This window comes from Cyrtonyx montezumae, unplaced genomic scaffold (assembly GCF_038088225.1).
Source record: "Cyrtonyx montezumae isolate F1298 unplaced genomic scaffold, pur_monq_1.0 scaffold_10, whole genome shotgun sequence".
Taxonomy (NCBI): Eukaryota; Metazoa; Chordata; class Aves; order Galliformes; family Odontophoridae; genus Cyrtonyx; species Cyrtonyx montezumae.
In genome coordinates, this window is record NW_027071826.1 from 32,900,450 (window position 1) to 32,926,869 (window position 26,420).

The 26,420-nt window shown below is 36.7% G+C and overlaps 1 protein-coding gene across 1 annotated transcript in view; it reads left to right on the forward strand.

Annotated features, from left to right (window-relative positions):
• The window catches only part of TTBK2 (tau tubulin kinase 2), a 74,181-nt gene extending 58,469 nt beyond the window's left edge, over nucleotides 1–15,712 (forward strand). The window contains exons 14-16 of the mRNA XM_065754734.1: nucleotides 1,985–2,233; nucleotides 12,715–13,961; nucleotides 14,941–15,712. Coding sequence (XP_065610806.1) covers nucleotides 1,985–2,233; nucleotides 12,715–13,961; nucleotides 14,941–15,409 — 1,965 coding nt within the window. The 3' untranslated portion in view covers nucleotides 15,410–15,712. The remainder of the gene's footprint in view (nucleotides 1–1,984; nucleotides 2,234–12,714; nucleotides 13,962–14,940) is intronic.
• Nucleotides 15,713–26,420: the final 10,708 nt, after the last annotated feature.

The window sequence follows — 26,420 nt, forward strand, 5'->3', positions numbered from 1 at the left end:
GAAATCTGAGCTCAAAAAATAAGAGAAAAAAATATGTAAGTTATTGGTTTTGCGATTAGCAAGTTTTAGGATTAAAAAAAAAAAGCTACAGTGAATTATGCTGTCGTCTGTGGAAAAGCACGTATGTAAAGGTAATTTTCTTGTTATCGGTCTTGGTTTTGCAGTCATAATACAGAACAGATTACCCAGTAAATACCAGTTTGATTTGGCTCAGTCATGATCAGACAGTCACAGTGTTGGTTGAATTACTCGTAGCATGCTGGTATTTATGTGCTGACTGTATGATTTCATGTTGGCTTTATGTAGACATCGGCTTCAGCAGGATAGGCAGTACCTGATTTACAGTAACATGTGCTGGTGTTAATTTGTCAAAAGAATTTAAGTGATCTAGTCTATTGAGGAATTTATATTGGAGCAGCACTTTCTGTCCTATTGCTTTTTTCTTCTTCTTTATCTGGTTCTAAGAGTTTAATTCTGAACTTGCTGTGTTACTAAACCATGGCCTCATTAATTTGCTCTCTTTGTATTGAATTGCAACAACCTCCATATGGTGTGTGTACAAAACTGTTTGCAGCACAGGATATTCGTCAAGCAGTTATTTCAGGGAAAAAAAAAAAACCCAAAAAACCCCCAAAATAATCCAGTATTTATCAGCTAATGCCTGTTTCAACTTCAGTTCAGGTTAGACAACAGTTTACTCTGACCACATTTTCTTGGCAACCTAGTGCCAAATGTATATATGCATGGTTATAGAAGTTTTACTGTGTGAATCTGCTCATTTTTATTACTTAGAAATATTGCTGAAATTAGCATTTTATACATGCAGTTATTTTGTATCAATAAAACTGCTCTTAAACTTTCATTTATTTCAGGGCTCTTAGTTCTCTAGTATTCATACACTTTATATTGTCAGTTTCTGTTTTTATGAGACATTGGAAATAATTTCTTTTCCTTCAGCTGAAAGATAGATATTCAGAAAGGGAACTGAAGCTTGAAGATTGATACAAGTGGAAATACCTTTTCCTTGGAAACAAAAATGCTTGACGGATGCGTTCTCTTTCCAAGGAATACACGTTAGAATTACAAATATCGCAACAGGAAATGGAAAATCATGTTTGTATAACTCGGGGAAAAAAAAGTATTTTCCATATCTCCATACCATTCATGTCCAAATATAATCGGAACAAAACTTTGTAAGCCATGAACACTAATCTCATTTACAGTTACTTTGATGTGTTGCCACTTATTCAGCACAGGTAATGGCCGTGGAAGGGATCAGTTGGCTTCAGAGTTGTGCATCAAAGCTATAGATTTATTAAAATCGTCAATAATCAATTTGAAAATGTACTTTCTTTAAAATTATTACTTTTAAACACTTTGACTTCACCATTCCTGTTGTTTTCTCTCTTTTCTAAATGCTTGACTGATGTTATACAAGATGAAGGAGATGTTGATGGATTCTTCAGGCCAGCATATCCTGCAAATTCGAATCCATGTAGGGGAAATTTCATCAGAATTGCTCAGAGCTAATCTTACTGATTAATCCCATCAGCTATGGTTCTTAATATACACTGCTTTAGCCATAGTTATACAGTCATGTTTGTTAAGCATGCAGTGAATGCATATGCTATAATTATAGTTATTCTAGAAAGCAACCCTGTTGAATGGATATGCTGAGCATTTGTGAGGACCAGCCACAATCAGCTAGCTTCTCTACATGGCGTCCTTGGAGTAGACTGCATTAGTTTATTAATCTGCCCTAGGTTCTGACCGTCTGAATGACAGGAGCCAGCGGGAGAAAGGATGTTTGCTTCGGACTTGGACGTTAGATTTTCTTTAAAACTGATGCAAAGTATGATGATTAGACCCTCTGAGGGAGTTTGCAATGTGCTCTTCTAAGAAAATGCATGTATGCAGGACAGAAACAAGAATTACTACAGTATTGATTTCTGAACCTTATTTTTTCCCTACCATGTTCTCACAGCTCAACTCATCTCATATGCTGCATTCCTCCACTCCAAGAATTTCAAGTCCCATCCTCCGCACCATGAGCCCTATAGCCTATCTGTCCATCCACCTGGACCCTCTGAAAGAGGCTGGTTTACCAAGGAGTCAGTCAGCTGAGAGCCACTCCTCTTCCTCCCGCTCAACTGGTCGTAGGCAGCTTCCTGTCATTCCCTGTGGCAACAAGTTTCCCCCTGTCATTCGCATCTCAAAAGCACAACTTCAGCAGGTGAATAAGTCTTGTCTTCATAGAAGTGACTGCGTTATAGCAGTCACCTGCAAAGTTTTTTAGTTGCTCTGCTGAGTTTGGTACTCGGTGCATGTGCTAGTCATACTGCTATGCACAACATCTTAGAAAATGCTTTGGAAGTTAAGATGAAATAAGGGAATGAGAATCAATCTTATTAAGGAATTGAGTCAGAAATTCTCTTTCAAAAAAAACCATAATCCCATTTAGAAGAGTTAAAACTAGGGAGAGGAGTATTTTATTCAGTTTACTGTGATTAATAAATCTAAGAAACATTTTTTTTTTCTTTCAAAACTAAATTTAAAATCTCAGTATTTCTGCATAATAAAATTTGGACTGCTGTAAATTATTTTAATGTGAGGGAATTGGATATAGTCTAATTTCTTCTTATGGCATCAGGAATTCAGGAATTGTTCTACTGCTTAAAATATATAAAGCAAAGGTGAGATCTGATGAGTTAATACCTAATGGAAATGTCACTAGAGAAAGCAGAATCTTCAAAATGTTTTATTCCTAGTTTATTTATATTATAAAAATGAAGGCGACTTGAAATGAAATTAAAAGTTTACCATAATTTATGTATTAACAAATTTGTTAAAATTTGTTAAGTAGCATCAGCTTGCATTGACTGGTAAAGCAGTATGACATAGCATTAATGCATAAGGCTGCAACATATCATCATCATTTTACCATTAATATTTCATTTGAATTATCTTTTATGTTGTCATTTATTTCCAACTTATTTTTCAGTATAACTATATCTTTGTTGAAAGACTTATTTTTCTTCATGAAGTGTGCACAAAAGTATTGATTTTAAAAGTTAACCATCATCATTAGGTTCTTTCAAACTTCAGTAGGATCAGTGGTGAATGATAACAGAGGTGAGTGAGTATTGACTAGGGGAAAAATTTCTCCAAAGTCCAATTCATTAAAAATTAAGCTTTGGTGTTAGTTTGTATCCCAGGATATGAAATAGATAGGGATTTTTTTTTGCCTGTACTTCTTCAATTTAAATTTTTCAGTTAGAATACATTGCAATTGTAAGTATCGAGCTCCTCACAATACTCAAAGTAGGTTTTTGTACATAATCTTCTCTGGCTTCCTTAGTACCTAACAGCTGCATTATTAAAAGTGGCTCTGAGGTGGTATACTCTTGTCATGTGAAAAAGAATGGTATTGTGCCAGGTGCTGCTTACTGAGCAGTGTGAAAAAGGGAAAGAGTGAAGATTATATGCAGGATTCTCAGCCTCCTCTTTCTTTTTTACCTGGTAAGTCCATTACTGCTTTGTTCCTTTTCCTTGATTTTTGACACTCCTGGCTTTACTAAGAGCATCATTTCCAGAGTATTGTTTACTGTGGAAGCTATGAGCATGTGAATCTTTGATTTATTTCAGCAATGAAAGCCTCATGTACCTTATGGCTGACTCAAGAACTGAAATTATTTTACAGGTCCTTCACTTTTTTTTACATCGCAGTAACGTTAGTTACTTAGCAAGTTGGAAACTCCAGCAGCATGAAAGATGAATATGCATGTTAGTAAACTGAAGCTTTTATCCAATTAAATACTAAAAACTATTTCAATACTGTATTGAATATAAATGTATTTATAAATATTTGGCACTGGATGTATTTTCATGTATTTACTGCTGCTTGTCGTTTAGTTCAGCATTCATACCTAGTGAAGTGCGCAGTTTGGGGATCTTCACTGTTAAATTTAATTTCATGTACTTAAAAATAAATAGTGATGCATTTGTTCCTGAAATCAGGCAAGGAGGTTTTCTTTCCAATTTGTGGATGAATAAGGGTTCAGGAACTTTATGGCATAGTTGAGAATCATGACATTCGTGTATATTCCTCATTCACTAGTGAAGTGAGGGTTATAGGATGTAGGTCTACCTTTATTTCTTTGATAAATATAACTCTTCTCTTGCCATACATATAAGATGGAAGAGAATTTGAGTATTTTTCTTCCCCTCTCCTTAGTTACTCAACTTGAAGCATTAGAGCTGAGAAAAGACAGAATGAATTCTTTGACAGTACTGGAATCTGAAGAGTGAGGTCACAGTGCTGTTAAGCATCCTTTTCTTATATAGTGTATAAAATTGTACAGCAAATCCCTGTGAAATGTGTTATTTTTTGTAATTTTCTCAGCCAGGTAACTTCTGAACATTGCTCATTATAAGAATGCATACAGTGCTGAGCGAAAGCCATGGAATAGGAGATGGGAGCATAGTAATGATTGGCCTGAGCTGCGTATGAAAAGATGCTTAGACATTCTGCTAAAAGTAAAACTATGACTTAAGAAACGATTAAAATTGGTGGCCTTGGATTATTATTATTTTTTATCTCTATGGTTTCTCAGTTCTAATTCTTCAGTAAGAGCATGAAGACATTTTCTAGCTGTGGCAGTCTTCTATTGTATGAAATCAGACTTATTCTAGAATTCAGCCTTTAATGATTTTAGATTCCATATTTGTATGTCATTCTGGTGTTTCTTTATTTCTTTAAGTGCTTAATGAGACATGTACAAACAGGGCTAATTCTAAGTTCATGATTTTATGGTTCTTCATTTTGCTAGGGAATGGTAATTGTGTCTCTTGTGTGTAAAGCAGTTGGAATTGGTTATCACTTTCACATTTATTTTCTTGTAGGTCTTATTTTTCCCAGAAAGCTACCTTACTGCAATGTTTTAAAAACTGTTTTAGGTATTTGTTTGTATTAGCTACAAAGTGCTTTGAAATCTTCCCACAAAAAATGTTGTGGAAATGTAAGCCATCATGTAGATATTCATATCCAATTTGAGGAATAATACAGTGATCTGAGTTGGAAAATTTACTTTAATTTTTAAGCATCTCACTGGAATTCAGGGGAAGAATGATGTAAGACTTGATGACACATTCAAGGGATATTTAGAGAAAATATGTATGTCCCTTATATAGTTGTCATTTTATTTTGGATGTTGTAGCTGTATCAGCCAGGGATGCACATAAATGTAAAATATTACTGTTTTTCATGAAATAATGTTGGCAGATTTCAGAAGTCTACAATAGCAAGAGATGAATGTTTACACTGATGTCTACATTTAATAATACCTACTCACAAAGAAGCAAACAAAAAACCCAGTCTTCTCCTCTCTTGTTATCCCGTTCTTGAAAATGATTTTTAATGTGGTCATGTAGTTACCATGCACTTCAGAACTGAATTAGAGCTCAGCTAGCAAAAGTGTTACTTTTCTGTTTTACCTGTCCACTAGAAATACGATAGTAGACACACTGAAGAATTTGTTTCAAGACATACTATGTTATCAAATAGATGTGTCCTAGAATGAAAAGGAGGGAAAGGCAATTTGTTGCTCAATGAGTCTGCTTTTCAGCTTAACCGCCATTAAAGTTGTATGTAGCAAACTACAGAACTGTCATACTCTATCCTATCCTGAGATCAAATATATCAGTTCTGCATGAAGTTTAAGTAATTTCCCAAAGGTTTACCATTTGCTCTGATGTTACAGCTGTCACTGATCCTCAGTGAAAGCGCTTATGATTGGATTCAAAGGCAAGCCCAGATCCAGAATTCTGTTTTCAGTTTTTACTGTTAAGTGCTTTGAAGGCAATCAACATACGATTAATAAGGATATTGTCATTGTTTGCTTTGTCAGTCAGTTTCTTGGAGTATGTGAAATTTACATACAAAAGCACGTATTCAGAATATGAGGGAATATTAGGAAGTATTATTTCAGACAGAAAAAATGATGCCCCAAAGATGCACTCAAAACCCACAAATTACTGCTGTTCTTTTAAGCAGTTGGATTTCAAATGCATCATGATTTTCTTTGAACAGTTTTCATCTATAGACTTTCCTTCTAATGCAAATATATAAAAGTTTTGTGCTTGTTTCTGGTGTCCATGCCCATCTCTGCCATGCCTCCTGGCAGAGGCAGTTGCTTGACATGTGGAACTATAAATGCTGCCTACTGAGCTTAGTGGAACCTTCTGTCTGAAAGAGGAAAATTCTTTAGGCATCCTTTCTTTTTCTTTTTGCACCAACCTTTGATGTAAGGAAGAATGAAGAATAAGTACTTATTTGCTGAGCTGTTCTTTCAAATGAAGCTTCCCAAGCTGCAAATTAAGAAATGATCAGTGGAATAAAACAAGCAATCAGTATGAACCTGTTAATTTTTTTTTTTTCAGTGTGCTGCCTACAGAGGGCAAATCAATTTTTATTTACAGGATTCTCTTGTCCATTTCCCTTCTGCAGGTTCTCTAGCAGCAGTAGCATAAAAGTGAAGGAGAACGCAGTAAATTAGCCTTAGTAAAAACATCCACATGCACTGATATTTGCATTGGGGTATGGACAACAAAATAAGAGGAGAAGAAGAAAATAGATTAAAAAGCCTGTAACAAGTTACTTTTTTTTTTTAAACATGTATGTGTAGTGGAATCCACAGTACTTTTCAAAATTCATAACCACGTGGTTAATCTATCTGTCCTTGAAATGATCGCTTTTTGTTATATTTTTTTTAAATGCCCAGCTAATCTTACTAAAGAACGTATGTTTGGAATGAATTTTTTCCAGCATTAAAATTTCATTAGCATGGGATAGTAAAAGATAGTAAAAGTTGCTTCAGGTTGGCACTCTGCAATTTCCCAGCGTGAGCTGATCAACTCTGGTGTCTTAAGTATCAACTGTTTTTGTTAAAATCTAGTCCAAATAAAATTACAGAGGAACAAAAATCCTTTTTTAAAGTTTGTGGATTTACTAGTGGCTTAGCATTTTCTTCTAACTGGATAGGTTTTTCACATGGAAAAAGGAAAGATCTTTTTGGAAAAGGGTAATGTATAAACTGCTAAAGTCAGGACAGGTAGAAAGACATCTCTAGTATTTTAAATTACTCCTACATAATTTTTGAGAAGTGATTCAACTTCAAATAATTTGTAAAAATTCTAGTACAAGTAGATGTGTTTACTTATTTAAAGCTATAGCAGCTATAAGTAGTTTATAAGCACAGAATATATGTACTTAAAGAATTCTCAGCTTGGTAAAGGTGATGCTGCCAAATTGCCCTATCTCATTTTCTCATTTCTCATTCATGATTTTTAAAGAGAAGAAATCAGCAATGATGTAATAACAATGTAAAATGTCACTTTGAAAAGGAGCTTTCATAGTTGGTTTTTTTTTCTGAGGAAGTATTAGCCTCTGGTTTTGCTTCTGAAAATTGCAGGTATTTTCTCTATAGGGACAGGCATTAATATAGAGCTTAGCTTCAGAAAGATTCAAAAGTAGTAAAAATTTATTCTAAAGTTAGAAAAGAATACATTGTAATGTATTTCTGATAGCTTGATGCTGAAACTACGCTAGATTTGGTTAAAGGTTCTTGTATCATTATTATTAATTTGGGCCTAGTAGCTCTAAAAATATTTTAACTGCATTTTATATATCAAATATCTGCACCAGTAATTGAAAATAAATACCACATTGTATTTACAGTACTCCATTAGTAGGAGGAACCTTTCTAACTTGTAGTCTTCTACTCTTGTTTCTTAACTGAAAAAGCACAATATCCAAGTCTGCTTGGGCGTGACTTGTCTTGGTGATCTAATTAACATCCTACTGAAGATAGATATGTAGTAAAATCTCAGTTTAGAAATGCTTATTGAATTGTGTTCCTTAGTGATACATATTCACTGGCTTTGATACAGGAGTCACAGTCCTCATGAAATCTATGGTTTTGAACTTTCCACAGGAAAATACCATGAAGAAGCTGTGCTTCGTCAGTGGTTTTTAATCTCTAGATGTTTTTCACTGTGAGAAGATAACCATGATAAAGTAGGAATTTGGTTTCTGTGAAGACAAATGAAAGCATGAGGTAGAAGTGTGATATCAGTTGCCGTGTTTTTACATCTCTGAACTGAATCATAGTTAATGCAGACTGATGCTTTGTTAGAAAAAGCTTTCTCTGCAAAACTGAAAAACACTGTTATGATACTTGCTCATTTTTAATTGTAGTGTATTTAACAGGAGTATTGTATGAGAGCTATAAAATATTTATCTGGGATTGCAGCTGCTTACCAGTTCTCCAGCAATTCCAGCAGTTCTTTAAGTGAGTGAGTTTGAAGAATATTCTTTAATTGATGTAGACATTGTATAGAAGTTTGAAATTAAGTACTTGCTTTGGTCACATTATTACTAAACAAATTGACCCCGTATTACAATGACAATCGTTGTCTGAAAATAATTAAAGATAGTTCTTTCAGCGCACTCAGTGTTAGCCCTGTGGATATTTGAGTATATGGGTTTTTATTAGAATAAAAAACATCTTCCTTTACCTTAAATGGTATAGGAATAACAGAAAAGGGGACATATTTAAAGAATATTGAAATTAGGCCATGAATAATAGATTCACTTAAATAAAGACTGTACACATTGTGTACTCTCTATCCTCAAAAGATACCTATCACCTTAGCAGATATGAAAACATAGTTGTCATGTACCTTTCTAATTCTGCATCTGTGTTTCTTTCTCTTCCCTTTTCTTGCATCCTGTATGTAAGATTGGTGCAAAAGACAGCATTATAGGACAGTAGAACTAATATAAATTAAGAGCTGTGGAGAGCAGATTCATGTGTTCTTTTTCTCCAGTTTATGACCAGGGTGTGCTGTGTGTGAATTTTACCAATGGTGTAATATCTTGGGGACTGCTAGTTCATTGAAATGAATGCAGTGTTTGCAGTACTGTATATATGTCAGAAGGGATTCAGTATCAAGACTTACAGTCACCTTTGGGCTTATGCTCCATAACACCGTGAACTAGTTGTAAACTTGTCCCATCTATCTGCATGTTAGCCTGTGCGTAGGAACAGGCAATGTTGCTTAGTAAGTATGTAACTAATTTTGTTCAGCTTCTTCAATATTCAGCATTGCATCTGAGAAGAAAACTGGCTAGAACAGATTTAAAATGCTGACTCCCAGCATACTGGGATTAATCAGTTTATAACATTTTCTACCTGATTGGCACAATTACAGGTCTTTAAAAGAAGGTATGTGATACTGCAGATTACTGATAAGGACTGAGACCATATGCAAAACATGTTTTTTCTTAGGTGCAGTGCTCACACCGCATTATAATCTTTGTTCTTCAGGTTCAGTGTTGTGCAAAATTGATATGATTGGCTTCAGAAATCTTACAGGGAAAGAATGTAGTTTGTGGCAGAAGAAAATAAAGTACAACAATTACTTATGCTGGTATCATAGTTTGCTTTGCATACTAGGCCATGCATTATTTGTTTTGTAACTAGATATGTATCAGACAATCTTTAGATTTCTGTCTCCCTGAATTAAACAAAATAACCACCATTTAAATTGGTGTATGTTGCACATCTGAGGATCAGCCCTTCTCACTCTTCTTGATTTTGACTTTTGTCTTGCAAGGTTTCACGGGGAAGATGACTAGGGGATAATTAGGGTTACAGAACTATATGTTGTTGTTGTTTAAAGCTGCTTTGAGAGTTTTTATGTACAATTCTTTAAAGTCTGAGGAATAGTTGAGGCATGAAGGAGGTCTTCCATGGCTCATAATTAAATTCAGGAGTTAGAATGGAATCTCCTTATCCTGTCGTGATTGCTAAAAGATAAGGAACTTTCTGTTGCCATGGCTTACATCTCATCCCTATGTCCCCATCTCAGTGAACAAGCATCTACCCTGTCTCTGTTCTTTCTATGGATATTCTTACAACCCTACAATGTGAAAACACTAGCATTTGGTAATGCGTAACATCTATCCCTTCATATTTTCATCCAGTGAGACCTCAAATTAAATGTCAGACTTATGTAATAATCAGTGTCTTTTAAAATCCTTTGTGTTCCTTTTTGGCATTGTTCTTTTGTTTCTCTCTTGAAGCTGTACCTGAAGTTGCAAGAATGCTTGTGTGAGAGAAAAGGATTGGCACATAAGAGGGATGTCATAAGGAAAAAAGTTTCTGTGTAAATGTATTTAAGCAAAGGATAGTTTAAATGCAATTGCAGCCCTTCTGGAAAAATACCAAGAAGAGAAAGTACCTTGGAAAAGCAGATAACTAAGGCTGTTTTACTTGAAAAATTGAGAGTTCACCAGAAATCATTTTATTCTAAGGGAAACTATCCTTTTTCAGAAGACAACCCCAGTTTTTTTTATTAATACCCAATGGATATGAATCAACTACCAGTGTAGCTCATCAAGTAAAGACTTTGAAAAAGAAGCATTTAACAAGATTTCCTTGTTTTGGAAATTCCACCTGCAGCCTTGTGGAATGGCTTATTGAAACAAGATGTAGATAGAACTGAGTCTGACTTGCCTGTTTCTCTAGTTTTCTCTCTTTTCCTTTCTATTCAGAGGTCCTACTAAACCACTCCTACAGTACCTAAATTCAAATGAAAATTTAGCAGTTAGGCAACTTAATCATGGAAAACGTGTTTGTTTGTTTGTTTGTTTGTTTCAAATATGTCCTTCCTCTTTCTTTTTGTGGCCAGACAGCTTTGCATGGGTTCTCTCACAAGAAAGAATTTGCTAACTCAAAAGAGAAGTAATATATCTTTCAGAAGAGCTGGACTTGGGAATAAGAGTAGCTGAAGAGGACTGTTTTGCTGAATGAAACTTAGTAACTTCCATTTGTTTGTCAAGGTAGATCTTCGATTCAGCAAACATACAGGGACTGTATTAGATCAAATTTAAAAATTAACCAACTGGGAGACAAAAGCTAGTCTCTTGCCGCAGGTCTCAGTGTTTTTTTCATTGTGTATTTAATATATAACTTATTTCCACCCCAGTTTCAGTAAATCTCAGCTCAGTGAAGATGCTAGAGACAGATACACTTTGGAAAACAGGAGTTCAGTTATTTTTATTTCTGCTCCTTTTCTCCACATTTCCTTAAAAAAAAAAAAAAAAAAAAGCATGCTTTTTAGGTTAAGTTCCAAAACTGTATTAGGTAAATTAAAGTATATTAAGAAAACATACTACAATACAGGAATCATTTCTTTAACATAAACCATTATCTTCTCTTTGATTCATCTCTATGCCAAACTGTGATTTATTTTTTGTATTCTGTTCTTGTGAGCTGTTTATACTATAAACTGTTGTTTCACAGAGGTGAAGGTGTGTGCATACTAACAGAAAAGTTATACAGAATTATCAGGAAAATGCAAAAAAAAAAAAATCACCAATAATTTCAGTGAAGACAGTCATCCTTCTCAGATTCCCATGAGAGTGTATATCCTTCACTGTTTGTTGGCATTTCTTATTTTGGAGAGTTCTGCATTTGTGAAGTTGGAGTACACAGTATGAATTGTTGCAGGTTCTGATGGATTAGCTCAGCTTCTACTATTCAGAAGTATCAATACCCTAGCTCTTGCAAAAAATGTGTTAAGCTCAGCAGCATGTCTAGATAATTTCTACAAGAAGTTCAAGTGAAATCTGTCTTCTGTACCATAGTCTACTGGAAATAGGCTATCAGTAGTTGTCTCTTCTGCTGTCACTGAATCAGTAGTTTCAGGAGCTCCTGTCACTTCTGCGTTTCTTATTGTTGTGCAGTGACCTATCTTCAATGGAAAAGCAAAGGAGCAGATCCATCATGGTTCTGCCCATACTTGATGGGAAAGAGGGATTATGTCCCTCAGGGCGTGAAGAGACATGAACACAAGCTTCCTATTTCCTGGCCATCTGCTCCAACAATTGAGCAATATACTCACTTAATCAATTGTTTTTCATGCTGACTGAGTCAATACTATGTATAGGTTTTAGGCACACTCAGGATCAGATTAGACCCATCAGGAGATTTAGGTGTGTGAATATTTAGTTTGTGAATCTCTTAATGACCTTAGGTAAGAAGTCCTGACCTTTCTCAGTTTAAAATAATAATTTAAAAGGATGTAAGCTGATGTAAGCTTATATAGGGAAGGAAGTAGCTAAAATTTGTGCACTCAGGAATATTTATGAATTGTAGGTGTTAGAGGTACTGATGTATTTAATTAGGATAAATAGGTTTTTTTATTATTTATTTTTTGAACGAAGTGTCTGAATTCTGCCTAAATTGAAATTTAATTCAGTTCCTGTATCTGGACCTCAGTGTGTTCTTTGTCTTCTGTACTTGTCTAGAAAATATTATGGTATACTTCTTAAAGTTTCATGTTTACATACAAATTGCACTGAAAGTATTCAAACTAATGATAAACTGCTTACCTCTTAGTCTGGATCTCTTTTCCAGGATATTACTTGGTAACTGCAACATTTTCTACTGTGATTGTTTTTGTTACGTGTTTCTGTCTTGGGATGATTTATGAGTATTTAATTTTCCTAATTACCTAAATGTAATTTGTGAAGTTCAGTGATCATTTGATCATTGTGATTCATAGGAATCAACATGGAATCACAAATGTAATATAAAGAATGCTTTCTATGGTATTCCTGAATTTTTCACTTTTGCTCAAATTTTTCAGGTAACAATACCCAGGCCTTCAGTGGCATCCACACAGTCTGCATCAGAGAGCTTTCATTATGGCCACCAGCTAGAGAAAAGAGAGCGGGATGCACAGTCTATGGAACAAACAGTGGAACTTTTGTCTCCAAGGGAAATGGAAGATGCACTTCCAGTTAGTGGCAGCAGAGCAGATATGGTACTTCATATCAGCCAAGAAGCACTTGAAAGGGAAGGGCGTGTGAAAGAATGTGCCAGCGTCCTGGGCAGTGGCCAAACGGACCTACCTGAAAAACACTGTGGGAGGCAGGAAGAGAAGGAGCTTGATAAGCTTCCTGTAGAGATTGAGGAAGAACTGCTTCCAGTAGTTTCTGAGGATGCTGTTGTAATGCTGAGCAAAGAACAGAATTCTTTGCCAGGAAACTCAAAATCTGCAGATGAAGAACCTCTAACTAATACCGATGCTGCTGAAGAATCAAAGCCAAGGCCTGTTTGCTGGGTGCCAAATCAAGATGAGGTTCTGAAGTCAGCAGCACCTAAAGCACCAGAATTTTCTCCATCAAGACGTATCAACCCACGTGTTAATAGACAAGCAAGCAAAATAACACCAGTTCAGGAAAATGGTTTTCATTCTAATAAGGAAGAAGTCCACGTCCAAGACTTGAAATGCCACCAAGTGGCCCTTACTACTTTTTTGCACCAGGAGGACAAGAAGGAGAAAAATGCTCCCAGAAACGGAGAGTTATTCCACTGCATTTCAGCAAATGAGAATTCTCATCGATCTAAGAAGGACTTAGTTAAATCTCCTTTTGTATTCAGGCAGAGCCGAATCCCGGTTTTAGCACAAGAGATAGACTCTACATCAGAATCCTTTTCTCCTGTTTCAGCAAAAGAAAAGCTTCTTTTAAAAAAGGCCCATCAGACAGACTTGGTCAGACTACTTGTGGAAAAGAGACAGCTCAAATCTTTTCTTGGTGACCTCTCAAGTGCCTCTGATAAGTCACTGGAGGAAAAAATGTCTGCTGCTCCAGTACCGTTTTCTGAGGATGATGTATTATCCTCATTTTCTAAATTGACACTGGACTCTCATTTCAGCAAACAGACAGAAGATAATTCTTTATCTCCAAGCAGCCCTCAGTCCAGAAAAAGCAAGATACCCAGACCAGTGTCCTGGGCTACCGCTGATCAAGTCAATGGTTCAAGTTCAGCTCGGTTCTTTCCTCGGCCACCACCAGGAAAACCACCTACTAGGCCTGGGGTAGAAGCTAGGTAATACAGTGGGAATAGAAATTGGTTTTCAGGTTGAAAATGGACTTGAGCTAGGCTGCGGTTACTGTGCAGCATGTAATTGTTGAGAAGTTCTATCCTTATTATTGTGGGCCTTTAATTCTCTGAAAAGTCTTCCAGTATTGGAAAATGAAAGAGGAAAGGCTGCTAGTCTGCTTCACCAGTAAATCTTATACATCAACAGATGTCATCAACATTTTGACATCTGTCAATCTATAACTAAATCCTTGCACTTTTTTTTCTTCAAATGCGATAACTTACTCAGAACTGTCAATTATTCACAAACTTACAGAAATCAGTAGGACTTGTCATATGCAGCCCTTTGAACACTGGACTGTCCTTATTGTAGAAGCTTTAATTATTCCTGTTTGGAGAGTCCAGCCATCGGTATGAAGTTAATTAACTATGCTCTGATCATGGCTAAGTAAAAACAACTAGCTAACGGATGACAGAGTGAACTGTAGAAAATCTACTTTGCAGGTTCTGAATGTAGATAACCATGATCTAGTTCCTTCAGTGCCTAAATTACCAGGCTAAGGAGAATTACGGTAAGATCAGTAGTGTGAAATACTCTGAAGGAAGTTGTGGTGTGCTTTTTCATCCTTTAATTGTGTATAGGAGTGTACTGATGGTGGACAGGAATGGATACATCGCATAAAAACAGAGAGATTGTAAGCATTGCTTTTCTGTGCACATCTGCATCACTAGGAAATTTCAGTTTTCTTGTAAACTCTTAGACTGCTCTTCTAGGTGAGTTTATACAACTGTGATTATTGTGTTGATTAGAATAACATGGAGACCAAAATCTAGATCTGAACATCTCTAACTCACAAGAAAGTTCACATTTAGATGACTGTTCTGCAATGTAAACTCATCCTTAATTTCCAGTGATACTGTGTGTCTATTTGAATTTTAGTGAGTAGATTGAAATGGAAATATTTTTTCTTCATTTCTTCTTAAGGTTACGCAGATACAGAGTCCTGGGGAGTAGCAGCTCAGACTCGGATCTTATTTCTCGTCTGGCCCAAATTCTACAGAATGGATCTCAAAGACCAAGGAGTTCTACACAGTGTAAGAGTCCAGGATCTCCACATAGTCCAAAAACACCACCCAAAAGCCCTGTCAACCCCCGACGCAGTCCCAGTGCCTCCCCTAGGAGCTCTTCCTTACCGCGTACTGCTAGTTCTTCCCCATCGCGGGCTGGGAGAACCCACCATGATCAGAGGAGTTCTTCCCCACATCTTGGGAGGAGTAAATCACCTCCTAGCCATTCAGGCTCCTCATCTTCTAGAAGATCCTGCCAGCAAGAGCACTGCTACAACAAACCAAGCAAGAATGGTCTGAAAGGATCTGGTAATTCCTTATACCATTCCCCAAACACTAAGACTCCCACAGGAAAGAGCAAATCAGCCACTAAGCTTAGCAGATAGGAGCTGGGCCTTGATAGATATAAATCTGCCTCTTAAGTCTGATGCATGTTGTGTCTGTGTACTGTGTATTTAAGAAAATAATCAAAAAAAGTATATTTAAAAAAAAGTGTTGAATCTGCGCTTTTTAAGAACGTAAGCTTCATAAACTATTCATTAGAAAGCATACTTTGTAAATGAGTGGCCAGGCATTGCCTAGGAGCAGGCAGCAAGCAGATCTGGGGGGAGGAGGAGGGAGAGGCCAAGAAAAGAATGCTTAGGTAATCAAAGAAGTGCAATGTGTTTAAAGTCAAAAATATCTCCAAGGTGAGTGTTTTAAAAGAATATTTATGTTTTCATTTTACCTTACTAGAAGATTTGGCCTAATTATTTAAGGTTTGTCTCAAGAATTAATTAAGAAAACCAAAAGCATTATTCCCAAAACATCACCACCACTTGAGAGAAAAGTACTGCTCAAGCATGTCTCTGCAGTTTTAAAAAAGCACAGTTTATAAGTCAATGGTATTTCTATCTTATGAGTCTCTTCCATTTTGAGTTTCACACATTTTGAGTTGCGTAGTGCTCATCTTGTCCCCTGTCTACAACAGCACATAAGATTTGCTTATGTGAAGTATCATATCTTGCCCCTTCTTTACTCTGGTGACATCTTAAATATGAATATTAAGTGTTTCTAAGACATTTTTCTAGTGATATTCTGTAGAAATTTGTTTAGTACTGATTTGGACCTAGTAAGGTAATTCTTTTTTCCATTATCATGTACTACTTTGGGAATCATAAGGGGCTCTACCTCATTAGGTAGAGTTTGGAAGAGCATCCTCATCTAGGAGATGAGAGAAGGAAGTCTGTAGCTCACTGAATGTTGCAGATTTGCAATGAATTGCTGTGAATGTTCGAAAAGGAGTGCCTATTTTTTTCCCTAACCAAAATGCAAAATGATTCCTTGTTACTGCTGGCTTTTGTTTTGTTTGTTTTTGTTTTTCCATTAGTTATGGATCACTGAAATAACTGATCTTACAGTGAAGAATCGATTATAACCAAGACTATTTATCTATTTATTTATTTATTTATTTTTATGGAAACGTGAAAGATAAACTCCCTGAGAGGATTCAGGTGACGGAAGTACAACCAGTACCTTACAGAATCTGAATAAGAATCATTAGAGCAAAATACATATAAAGCAGTCTGAGATATTTTTGATGTTGGGTTTTTGTTATTGTTTCCAAATCATTCTTTGACAGCCAAACTTTATCTGCCAGTGAAGTCTGTAGTGTCTAATTCTGTCTTTTCTTAGTAGTTACTTAACAATATCTCGTGCTCTACAGGTTATCTGTAGAGAGCATTGTGGTACAGCACTTTTTGCTACATTCAGAAGAGAATACTGGCTGAGAATAGCCACAAGCATGAATTGGATCCTAAAAAAAGGTGCAGCCAGCTCTCCTTGGTTTTAACTGTTGTAGAGATACTGGATGTGTAGGAGACTTGTCAGTTGCTGATCTGCTTGCTGTACTCATATGCCTCTCCAGCCAGCATCTGTGCTTTTTTATTTAACCTCTGCCAAATGAATACCTTTGGATTAAAAGGGAATATTTTGTCTCTGAGCTAACACATTCTAATGCTGCATTAAAGTTTCCCTGGAGCTGCACTGAATTTCACTTGCTCTGTCAGACTATGTTGATTTTTCTTTTTCTTACTGTTTATATGTATATTGTTTCTCATACGCAATGTAGCACAGTGTGGAACCTTAATTTCATTCAGGTTTCAATCACTACAGATGAATGCAATAGGTAGGGTATACCTGCTTTTTCTGAAAAAACATTGGAAAGTCTTATTCCTTTGTATTATATTGTATAGTAGGTGCTATACCAATAATTGCATGTCCTCATGGTAAATTATATAATATAAATATTTATATATACATATATGTATATGCTTATATAAATTCACTTTCTCATTTTTTCGCTTGTAATTTATGAACCACACATAATGCAGTTCCCTCTGTTAGTTCCTGAATATTCTTGGCACTGCATCTCCTGTTTCCTGGAAAAAAAAATAATTCTAGAATGCACAATGTCTGATAATCTTTATACCTTGGAACAAGATTGAAGGACTACTGATTTCTCAACCAGCTAACGTTTTGTCTTGCAGCTTTCTGTCTTTCTTTAGAATTGTGTGTGCATTTGCATATGAAAAGGAGCAGAAACTGAAAGGTATTTTTATTTGTTACTACAAATAGGGTGTATTGATTATTCGTTTTTATTTTTTAATGTCTGCTCTTAATTGTTATTAATACTAATTATATAGGTACAGTGGCAGTCAATGAATACCTGATAGATGAATGTGACAACAACAATTCAATTCCATCTTTCCTAACTGCTTTCCTCATGGCACTAAAAAGAAAAGAAGAGAGAGGGAATATTGGTTCCTTTCTGTGATATTTCTACTCTGGATGGTATGGCAGCCTAAGGTTATTTTCCCTCCACTCTCCCTTATTTCCCATTTTGTTAAGATCCTTTGAGTTAATTCCTACATGAATCGGGTCAGTTTTAATAGGTACCAACTTTATGCACGCTCTGCTGAAATGCTGAAGTTGAGGTGTTTATATTTTCTCCCAAGTACAGCAGAATCCAGAAACAGGTAATTGCTTTACAGATGAGAAAGTATATTAACACCTAAGGACTTTTTGTGCTCTTTCCAAAAATACAGACTTGTCCATTACTGCACTTTACTGTATATGGCAAGGGGGTTAGACTAGTTGATCTTTGAAGATCCTTCAAAGGATACCTTCCAACCCTAACCATTTTATGATTCTATATAAAATAAGCCAGTGTTGTAGCCATTTACCTGTGCTTGAACTAGTTGCCAATGAAACAGTAGTAAACTATGCCAAAATAGGATAAGAGAATTAATTGATTGTGATTGATGATCCAGACTTCTTTCAGTGCCATACGAGGTAATAGGCCTCTATATCACTGAATGCTTCTTGCTGTGGATTCCACAGGAACTAGTGAGAAAATCATAAAAATACAAATGGAGGAGTGGTTATGAATAATATGACTTGAATTACCTGCTCTTCTAGAAATTTTTATTGCTTGTTGCCTTCTGCCAAAAACGTACAGACTTGCATACTAGAGAATAATGTAGCAACTGGTTAACATAGTTATGTAGTGGTCAGCTGATCAACTCATCTGTATATTTGTTACTGTAATATTTCTAGGGGATCTGTTTAATCATCATGAGCTCTGTAAGCTTCAACACGTGCATATGCAACTGACTACGTAAAGTCATCAGTGTATGTGTGTGACTCTTGTGCAGTGAGGGAATGAAGGATCTATGGACAGTATATGCGACAAATTTTCAGGAATGGGAAGATTTTTCTCCATTGTATACAACAGTTATAGTCATTTGTCTTAAGCATTCAGCAGCTTGTGCAGTAACTTTTAGCTGAAAAACAGTGTAATGCAAGGATCTGTTGCTTTGCTCTTCAGATGTCCATTTGCAGATGGCAGTGGAGCCATGGCATGTTCTGGATGTAGATGCTGCATGTGCGTTTCCTCTTCACAGTGTTTCCTGTGCTGTTTCCTGCAGCACTTTGGAGCATTTTTAGAGAAATTGAGGCAGGAAGCCTGTAAAATAGAAGAGAACTTGAAAAGATTGAACATGTCACAAAAACTTTTGTCCTGCAATTTTGCATGATACAATGAATTTGAGTGACGGCCTCAAAAATCAATATCAACAAAATTTGTTACTAATTGAAAATCCTAATTGCTAAGTAAAAAACTGTTAAAAGTAATAGGTGATGTCATGCAGTATAACAACGCTGGCAAGTCATACAATGCTAGGCACCTGCCTATTTGAGTAGGATCAGTAAGTGTAAACAATTTCATTGCTCAAAGGCAGGAGCAATATGAGGTTTTAACTGCTAGTATGCACACTTATTCAAGAGGTGCAGACCTCTGGGGAGTTGTAGCCACTGGCTTTAACTTTATAAATCTGGACATATTCTTGCCTTGAAGTTTGCGTGCTTGAGATCAAGCTTTCTATCATACCTCACTAAATAGTCTTGGTATAGAATAAAGGGTCTGGTGCTGCATATTTCAGAGATTTTTTTCATCTGAAAAAGACTTGCAAGAGCTGTACCACTTAGAATTTATAATTATTATGGCATTGATTATCTCTGGTGAAATACAGAATTTTGATTTTTCTTTTTTAATATATATAAATATACATTTGTACATGCGTGAATATACACCTTTACCTAGATACAGTATACTATGTAGAAACATATATGTTATTTGCATAATACATAAACAGTCTCAGCTATTGCATCCTGTTTACTGAAGTTCATTTACCAGAGTGAGCTGAGGTCTGTGGTGCTTTGACTTGGTCTGATCTCTGCTTTATCTGCTATAATTTTGCTATGCCCTAATGCTGGTTCTCTTCCATGTTACAAGGCCTGATCCTGCAGTCCTCTTTTGGCAAAACTCCCCTAAGTCTTTCTTATCTCAGTAACACTTACGCAATGGTTGATTGCAGTATTCAATATGTATCCTAAAATGTATTGTTTTTCCCTTTGATGCGAGTGTAGACAATGCCAGTTGTACAGTGTGGACTTCCTTGTAAACTGATTTTTTCCATAGTGAAGTAGACATTTCTGTAGAATGCTGCGAGGCAGAAATTCCACTAAGAAGGTGATTATTTCAGTGTTTTAAAAGGTCAAGTTGCAAGCCAGGAATACTTGCCTCCAATTTTTGTAAGCTTGTTAAAAACAAGAGAGGAATTGAATCTTCCAGAAAGAAACAAGAGAATACAAGGGAGCTCACTCACTAATGAATTCAATAACTAACTCATAGAATATACTGATAGTAGATTTTTTTAATTCAGGAACGATCCTGTGAGGTGGTGAGAGCCATGCCTGTCTGTTCAGTGCCAGTGAGCAAGAGGGTTGTCGGATGTCTAGGTTAACACTGTGATCCCATACAGCTCATTTTCCATATGCTTTTCTACTCTAAAGAGTTGTTAGAGAACCATCAGCTGTATAATAAATAAAAGCCTTGACAATTAACCATGATTCCATCTTTAACTGTTGAAATCTTTGGCTGCCCATTCATTTCTGCAAGTGACAGAATAGCACAGAATTATTTTCATTCAACTTTTTTAGCGAACCAAGTAGGCAGCAAACTGAAGTTTGCTGTTTTGATTTGGCTGAAATGTCCTGTTCGCAATTTGCAGTAACTGGTAACTTTGTTAAAAGGAAGCAAGGTTCAGTGTTTTGGCTGCAAGCAGTCTGTAGGCTTAGGTCCTGCTGTTCTTAGCTAATATGTGCAACCACATGGACACACACACCTCACACAAGGATACCTCAGCTATCCACTTGGAGCCAGTCTTCCTCTCCCCTACATGTAACATTTGTAAAAGAGAAATGTTATAAAATTCAGTATAGATTCTATATTGACTACCTGGATTTATCTTAAGATATTGCAAAATGCTGAAGAGTTTATTTAATCAGAGTAGCAACAAGCCTCATTTGACGGTGGTTTAAATAATCGGATTTTTAATGTTGAACTCTGAGTGTTTGTTTTTAAGGAAGAATTGAAGAGGAATTTATTACTTTAAAGTCTAATGTATTAACTTGGCAGTTGTTCCAGCCATGCAGGATGGAGCATATAGGCTGATTTTACTCTCCATTGCTGGTAACATATCTTCTCTTAACAGGAGCAGTGTGAACTTTATACTTCTGTGGGGTAATAGACATTGCTTCTCCCTAATTTCTAACTTTCTACAATGGCTGGCATTTATGTGGGCTGTCAACAGGAGTTATGTATTTTCCTTTTGGGAGATTTCTTCATTGTTGTACTCAGAAAAAAACATGTGGCTGACACAACAAATTTAGCACAGAGCGAATTGTGACCTGCAGAGCCCAGCAGGGAAGCTGAACCTGGGCTGCAGGGGATACCCACAGCTTCCAGGGGCTGACTGGTTTTCTGTATTGCTGCGATAGCGGAATTGTCTTTCAGAGAACAGGAATTTGATTGCAGTGCTCTGCAACGAGGCCTGTGTATCCTGCTCCTTCCTTACCACAGGAGAGGTCCAGCTGACTGGTTAATTAAGGTGTCAAAATCTTGGGTGAAATTCTCTGTGGTTTTGTTTCAAGTATGTCAGGATTCCCACTAATGCAATGCAAAATTTAAACGCACAAAATTGTATGTACAAATAATGAATGTGCATTTGAAGTTTCTGCTCTAAGTGTTGAGCAATGCCTTGTTTTGTAGTGAAAATGTTAGTCTGTGTTTTGCTCCTGTTTCTCCCCAGTCCACATAAATAGCTTGGATCCTTTCTGTTTTTGTGCAAGTGAAACATTAAAATAGAGCCTTGTTTTGTTTAGCTTTCTTTTCCTGCTTAGGAAATGAAGGAATATGTTGGTCTTTAAATCTTGCATTTGCAGTTACTGTATTTTAAATTGAAAAAATGCGTATTTTTAGTTAAGACTGTGACATGACTTGGTTTTTGATCCCTCCTTTTCTATAAGAATTACTGCTGTTAGTCGGCTTAGGCCAAGAGTACTGAGTCCACTGTTTCTTCTAAAAACAATGCTGCAGATGGGCCACTCATGCAGGGTTCTGATGGACCCTAACTGGCTGTGGGAATTCAGCTAGTATTGATCAATTGCAGGTGTTTGTTTCGAGATCACTTGATCTCTGTGACCTAACTTTTACATAAGGGAGATATAGTAGCAGCGGGCCAGCTTGCTCCCAAAGGTACATAGTGTTGACCAGCTTGGCCTGCATGGCTTCAGATACTTTCAAGTCCTTATCTGCATTGTGGCGGGCAGGGTCATAAAGGTTTGACACAAGGTGCAGTAAGGGATTTTGGGCCATTTCGCAGGTTTTTTTCCTTCTCTCTGGTATGACTGTACATCTGGAATGAACGTGTCTTCTGCTTTCTTAGGTTGGGGTACAGCACTTGAAATTATTCTTGAACTTCTAATTGATTTTCTGTAGAATCAAGCCAGAGCTGAGTTGCAGTGTGTATTAGAGAGGGAGAACAGGTGTCAATTTTCAAATGCTTTCCTTTGAATATCCAAACTGCTAAATTAAGGAAATCACCAGCAATGCCTTCAGACAAGTACTGACTTTTTGAAGCTGCAAACCAATGGCTGCTAACTGAAAATCTTTGGGCAATACCACAAAGCATGAAACTGGTGTGTTAGCTAAAAATACGATGTTGTCACTCCATAAGGAATTAAGTACTCAGTCTGCATCATGATTAAATTAAGTGCAAAGTGGTTCTGAGGTTGTTTGTTACCATTGGAAAAGACAAATATTGAGCCCTTCAAAATTCCCTTGCTCATTAATTGCAGTTCTCTTTCCCCTCCTTGGAAATCTTCTAAGCCATTCTTTTTCTTTTTTTTTTTGCTCAGGCACCCAAGAACATAAGAGTTGATGTGCTTATAATGGTCATTTGTACATAAAGGTGTAATTATTTATTTTCTCATTTGTACCATATCAAGGCTTTGTACAATGTTTTAAGTTTTGTTTTCAAATTATTTTGTATTTTATTTTTATAAACTGGTTATAAATAAAATATTCATTCAGCATGCAAAACTTAAATGCTTGACTGTGTTTGTATGGTGGTTTTACTGTTTAAAGCATAAAGTTGATTTTTTTCATTTTTTTCATTGCTGTACATTAGATGGAGAAAAGGTTTGACTGTTATGATAAAGCAAAAAGCAAGTGTCAGTTGGTGCTACCACAAAAGAAGTGGGATGCTCGTACTGCAAAAGTGATTAGGTCAATGCTTTTTTTATTTTATTTATTTATTTATTTGAGTTTTACTGATTTAGTACATTGTGTAACTCAAGCCTCCTCCTGAAAGACCTCCCTCTCTATTTGCTCTTGTTCTTTATCTATCCTCTCTGCATTCACCATAACAATAAATGACTGCTATGGCAGATCAGATCAATTCAGTAGTGATATGGTGGATCCCAGCCTTGTTCATGTAGCAAGCCAGCTACACTCATTTATTGATTCTTAAACAGACCAAATTGTAATTTCTTATTTAGTCAGAGGCCATCATAATAATTTTATTTGTCCAGCTGTCTGGACATAGTCACTGCAGGCTTTCACAGCCTCTTGTAAAGTCTCATTCTCTGTGCAATACAATTTAGCTGCAGATAGCAAAAACATTACTGAAGTTGTTATTGAATCTGGATGGTTTGTCTCCGTGGAGATGCAGTGCTAACCAATTGCTCTAGTTCCCTTCAAGATCCTTTCTAGTGAAACTAGATAAAAGTACAGTGTCATCACAATTAATATTTGTGGTCTACGTGCATGCTTGTTTTAGGCCTTGTATGCTGTGGAAAGTAGTACTTGCTCTTTGCACAGCAGAACAAGGTTGCTACAGAAGTCTAGAGGAACTGGAGAAAATTCCCTAGTCCTCTTTCTTGGCATTGCCACTGTTCTTCCATATATGTGAAGCAAATTAAAGGCCAGCTTTGCCATTGTTCTGTTAAGAGCAGCCAGAAATGTAGCGGTGTGCTTCTGGAGGGCGTGTGCTCATGGTGTTCCCAGTAAAGCTGCCACTTGGTAACAGAAAAGACACATAAAGAAACAAAGTCAGCTGTACTAATTGGAAGTTGAGAATAAAAAATGTACACGCTGTACTGGAGGTGAGATAGATATCTCAGTATCTTAAGTTATTAAGAATATTGCATAAATTGTTATCGTAACCAAAATGAGAGAGTGGTCTCAACCTGCCTCCACTGTATCTAGACTGTACAACTGATGGATTGAGAAAGATCCAAGGCTGGAACAAAAACACCACGGGAGATAAGTGCTGAGGTCTGCTCATCTGATTTCTGAAGCACCTTTTTTTGCTATCTTGACGACCACAGGAGACACAGTCCACTATCCCAGCTCTTGAATTCAAATCTTACCACACTTGGCTGCACCTGGACCATAGCCTTCTCTCGTTTAAACATGAAACAGCTGTGTAGTACACACAAGCTAGCTTTCCCTAGAAAGGCTGGAGTAAATGAAATTCAAGAATCAGCAATTGAATAAAGAACTGAAATACTGAAAGAATGTCGGGCAGGAAAGAACCGGCTAAGCTCAAGCAGTGTCCACAAAGACCAGGTAAACTTTATTTTCTAACAGTTTTCTAACTCAACCCGGGATATCACAACAATTTTAAGTGGCTGCTTTGTGTATGAGAACCAAACACAAATGAAGGGCGCCTGTGTCAGTTAGAGAAAACACTGCTTGACAGAGCCCATCTGTCAAGAGGAGGGGAAATACGAACACTTCTAAGAGGTTAACTCTATTCTGGTTTTGGTGCCAGCGATTTATGAGTAAGGTAGTGATGGCAGTCACCCATGCCATCTCCTTTTATAAGGGAAACCTGGGACTAAGAACCTCTCCAAGGGCGTAAGCCCTTGCATTATTCCCATGTGGTGGTTGCAATTGAATTGCACCTGGCTGAGCTTCAGGATACGATATCCTCTTTAACTGTTTCTTTTTTAGATAGTTCTCTTGCATCTCTTGAAGAATTTTGTTTCTGCTCTTCCCTCAGCAGTGCCTTGGGAGAGACTTAAAATCCAGCTGTCCTGAGTGAGATCAGACAGTCCTACACAGGTGTGAGTTGAGATCCCTTACTTTGAGGTAACTACTCAAATGGTGTGTAACTGGTGATGGGGACATTCTTTGCATTATCCCCTTATGCTTGAAGCTACTGTTAGCTCCCAGATTTATCACATTTCAATGCAAATGGCCTAATTTCCCCTAAAGAAATCAGTACTGTATTTTTGTATATTATAGTGCTTTGTCAAAGTTGACCATAAAAATGATAGACACATTGCCCAATATTTACATGTTCTTTTGCTGCTAAAAAGGGTAGTTGGGTTGCCACTCCATCTACTACTTTTGTTTGCTAAGTTCTCATGGCAGAAACACCTGTGCAGTGTCACTGAAAGACCAGTGACCATTACCCTAGGCCAGTTTATCTGTGGAATTTTACACTGGTGATAAACATGTAAGAGGAAGACCTGAATGATTTCTTAGGAGATAGGATAAAAGTGCAGGTGAGAGAGGGTTGCTGTTTTTCTTTCAGTGAGTACACAGAACAGAGCACCTCTGTTAATCTGGAATTTTGCAAAGTAAAGTGACCGTAACGTACAAGCTCTAAACACGAGTTTTCCACATACCTTAAGGATAGCTTCAGTGACAATATTTTTCTCCTGTTTAGAATTGGCAACTAACAGGTTACTTTTTGCTCAGATTCTTCTTTCTTCTTCCTTGGATGTACAGCTAAAAGAATGGCAGATTTTACTAATCTCTCTGATAGGTGAAGATGAAAGCATCTCTTTATAAAAATGCAAGAGCATTTTTCTATTCAGTCAGCCCCAATTTGTTTAACAGCAAGTCTAGATTCTGTTTCATGTAAAACAATGCAGAAACTTTTTTTTGTTGTTCTCTGTATTTCAAGTGATGTGATGCTGATTTTGGAAGGCTTGTAAAATCAGAAGGTAAAGCCTGCTTATGAGCCATGCTATGAAAAGTTATTCCTTATCAAAAGTAGGCATCACTCATCAGTTACTGTTTTTGCTCTGTGGCTCTATTTTAGTAACATGACAAGAAATAGCCTGCCCTGCTAGACCAGTAAAACAGAGTGCCTCTCAGAAAGGTGTATTTGGCAGGCTGGGAATGAACAGCAGCCAAATGGAGCAATGCTATATGAATTTGGAGCACATTCATAATCAACAGCCCAATCCTAGAACTCCTAAAATCCCTCAGGGAAGCAGGTGTGTGCGGGGCCCTTCCGGCCATACCTTCCTTGCACAGCTGAGGCTTAGAAAAACAAAACCCCAAACCAAAAGCCAACAAGCAAACAGCCTCAATGTTATAAGTATTAGAAAAAGCAACTGCTTAAAAACTCCAGCTCATTTTACCATTTGTTTAATTAAAAAAAAAAAGCAACTTGTGTTAAGACAGCTCCTGCTGGTCAGTAACCATAACGTTAC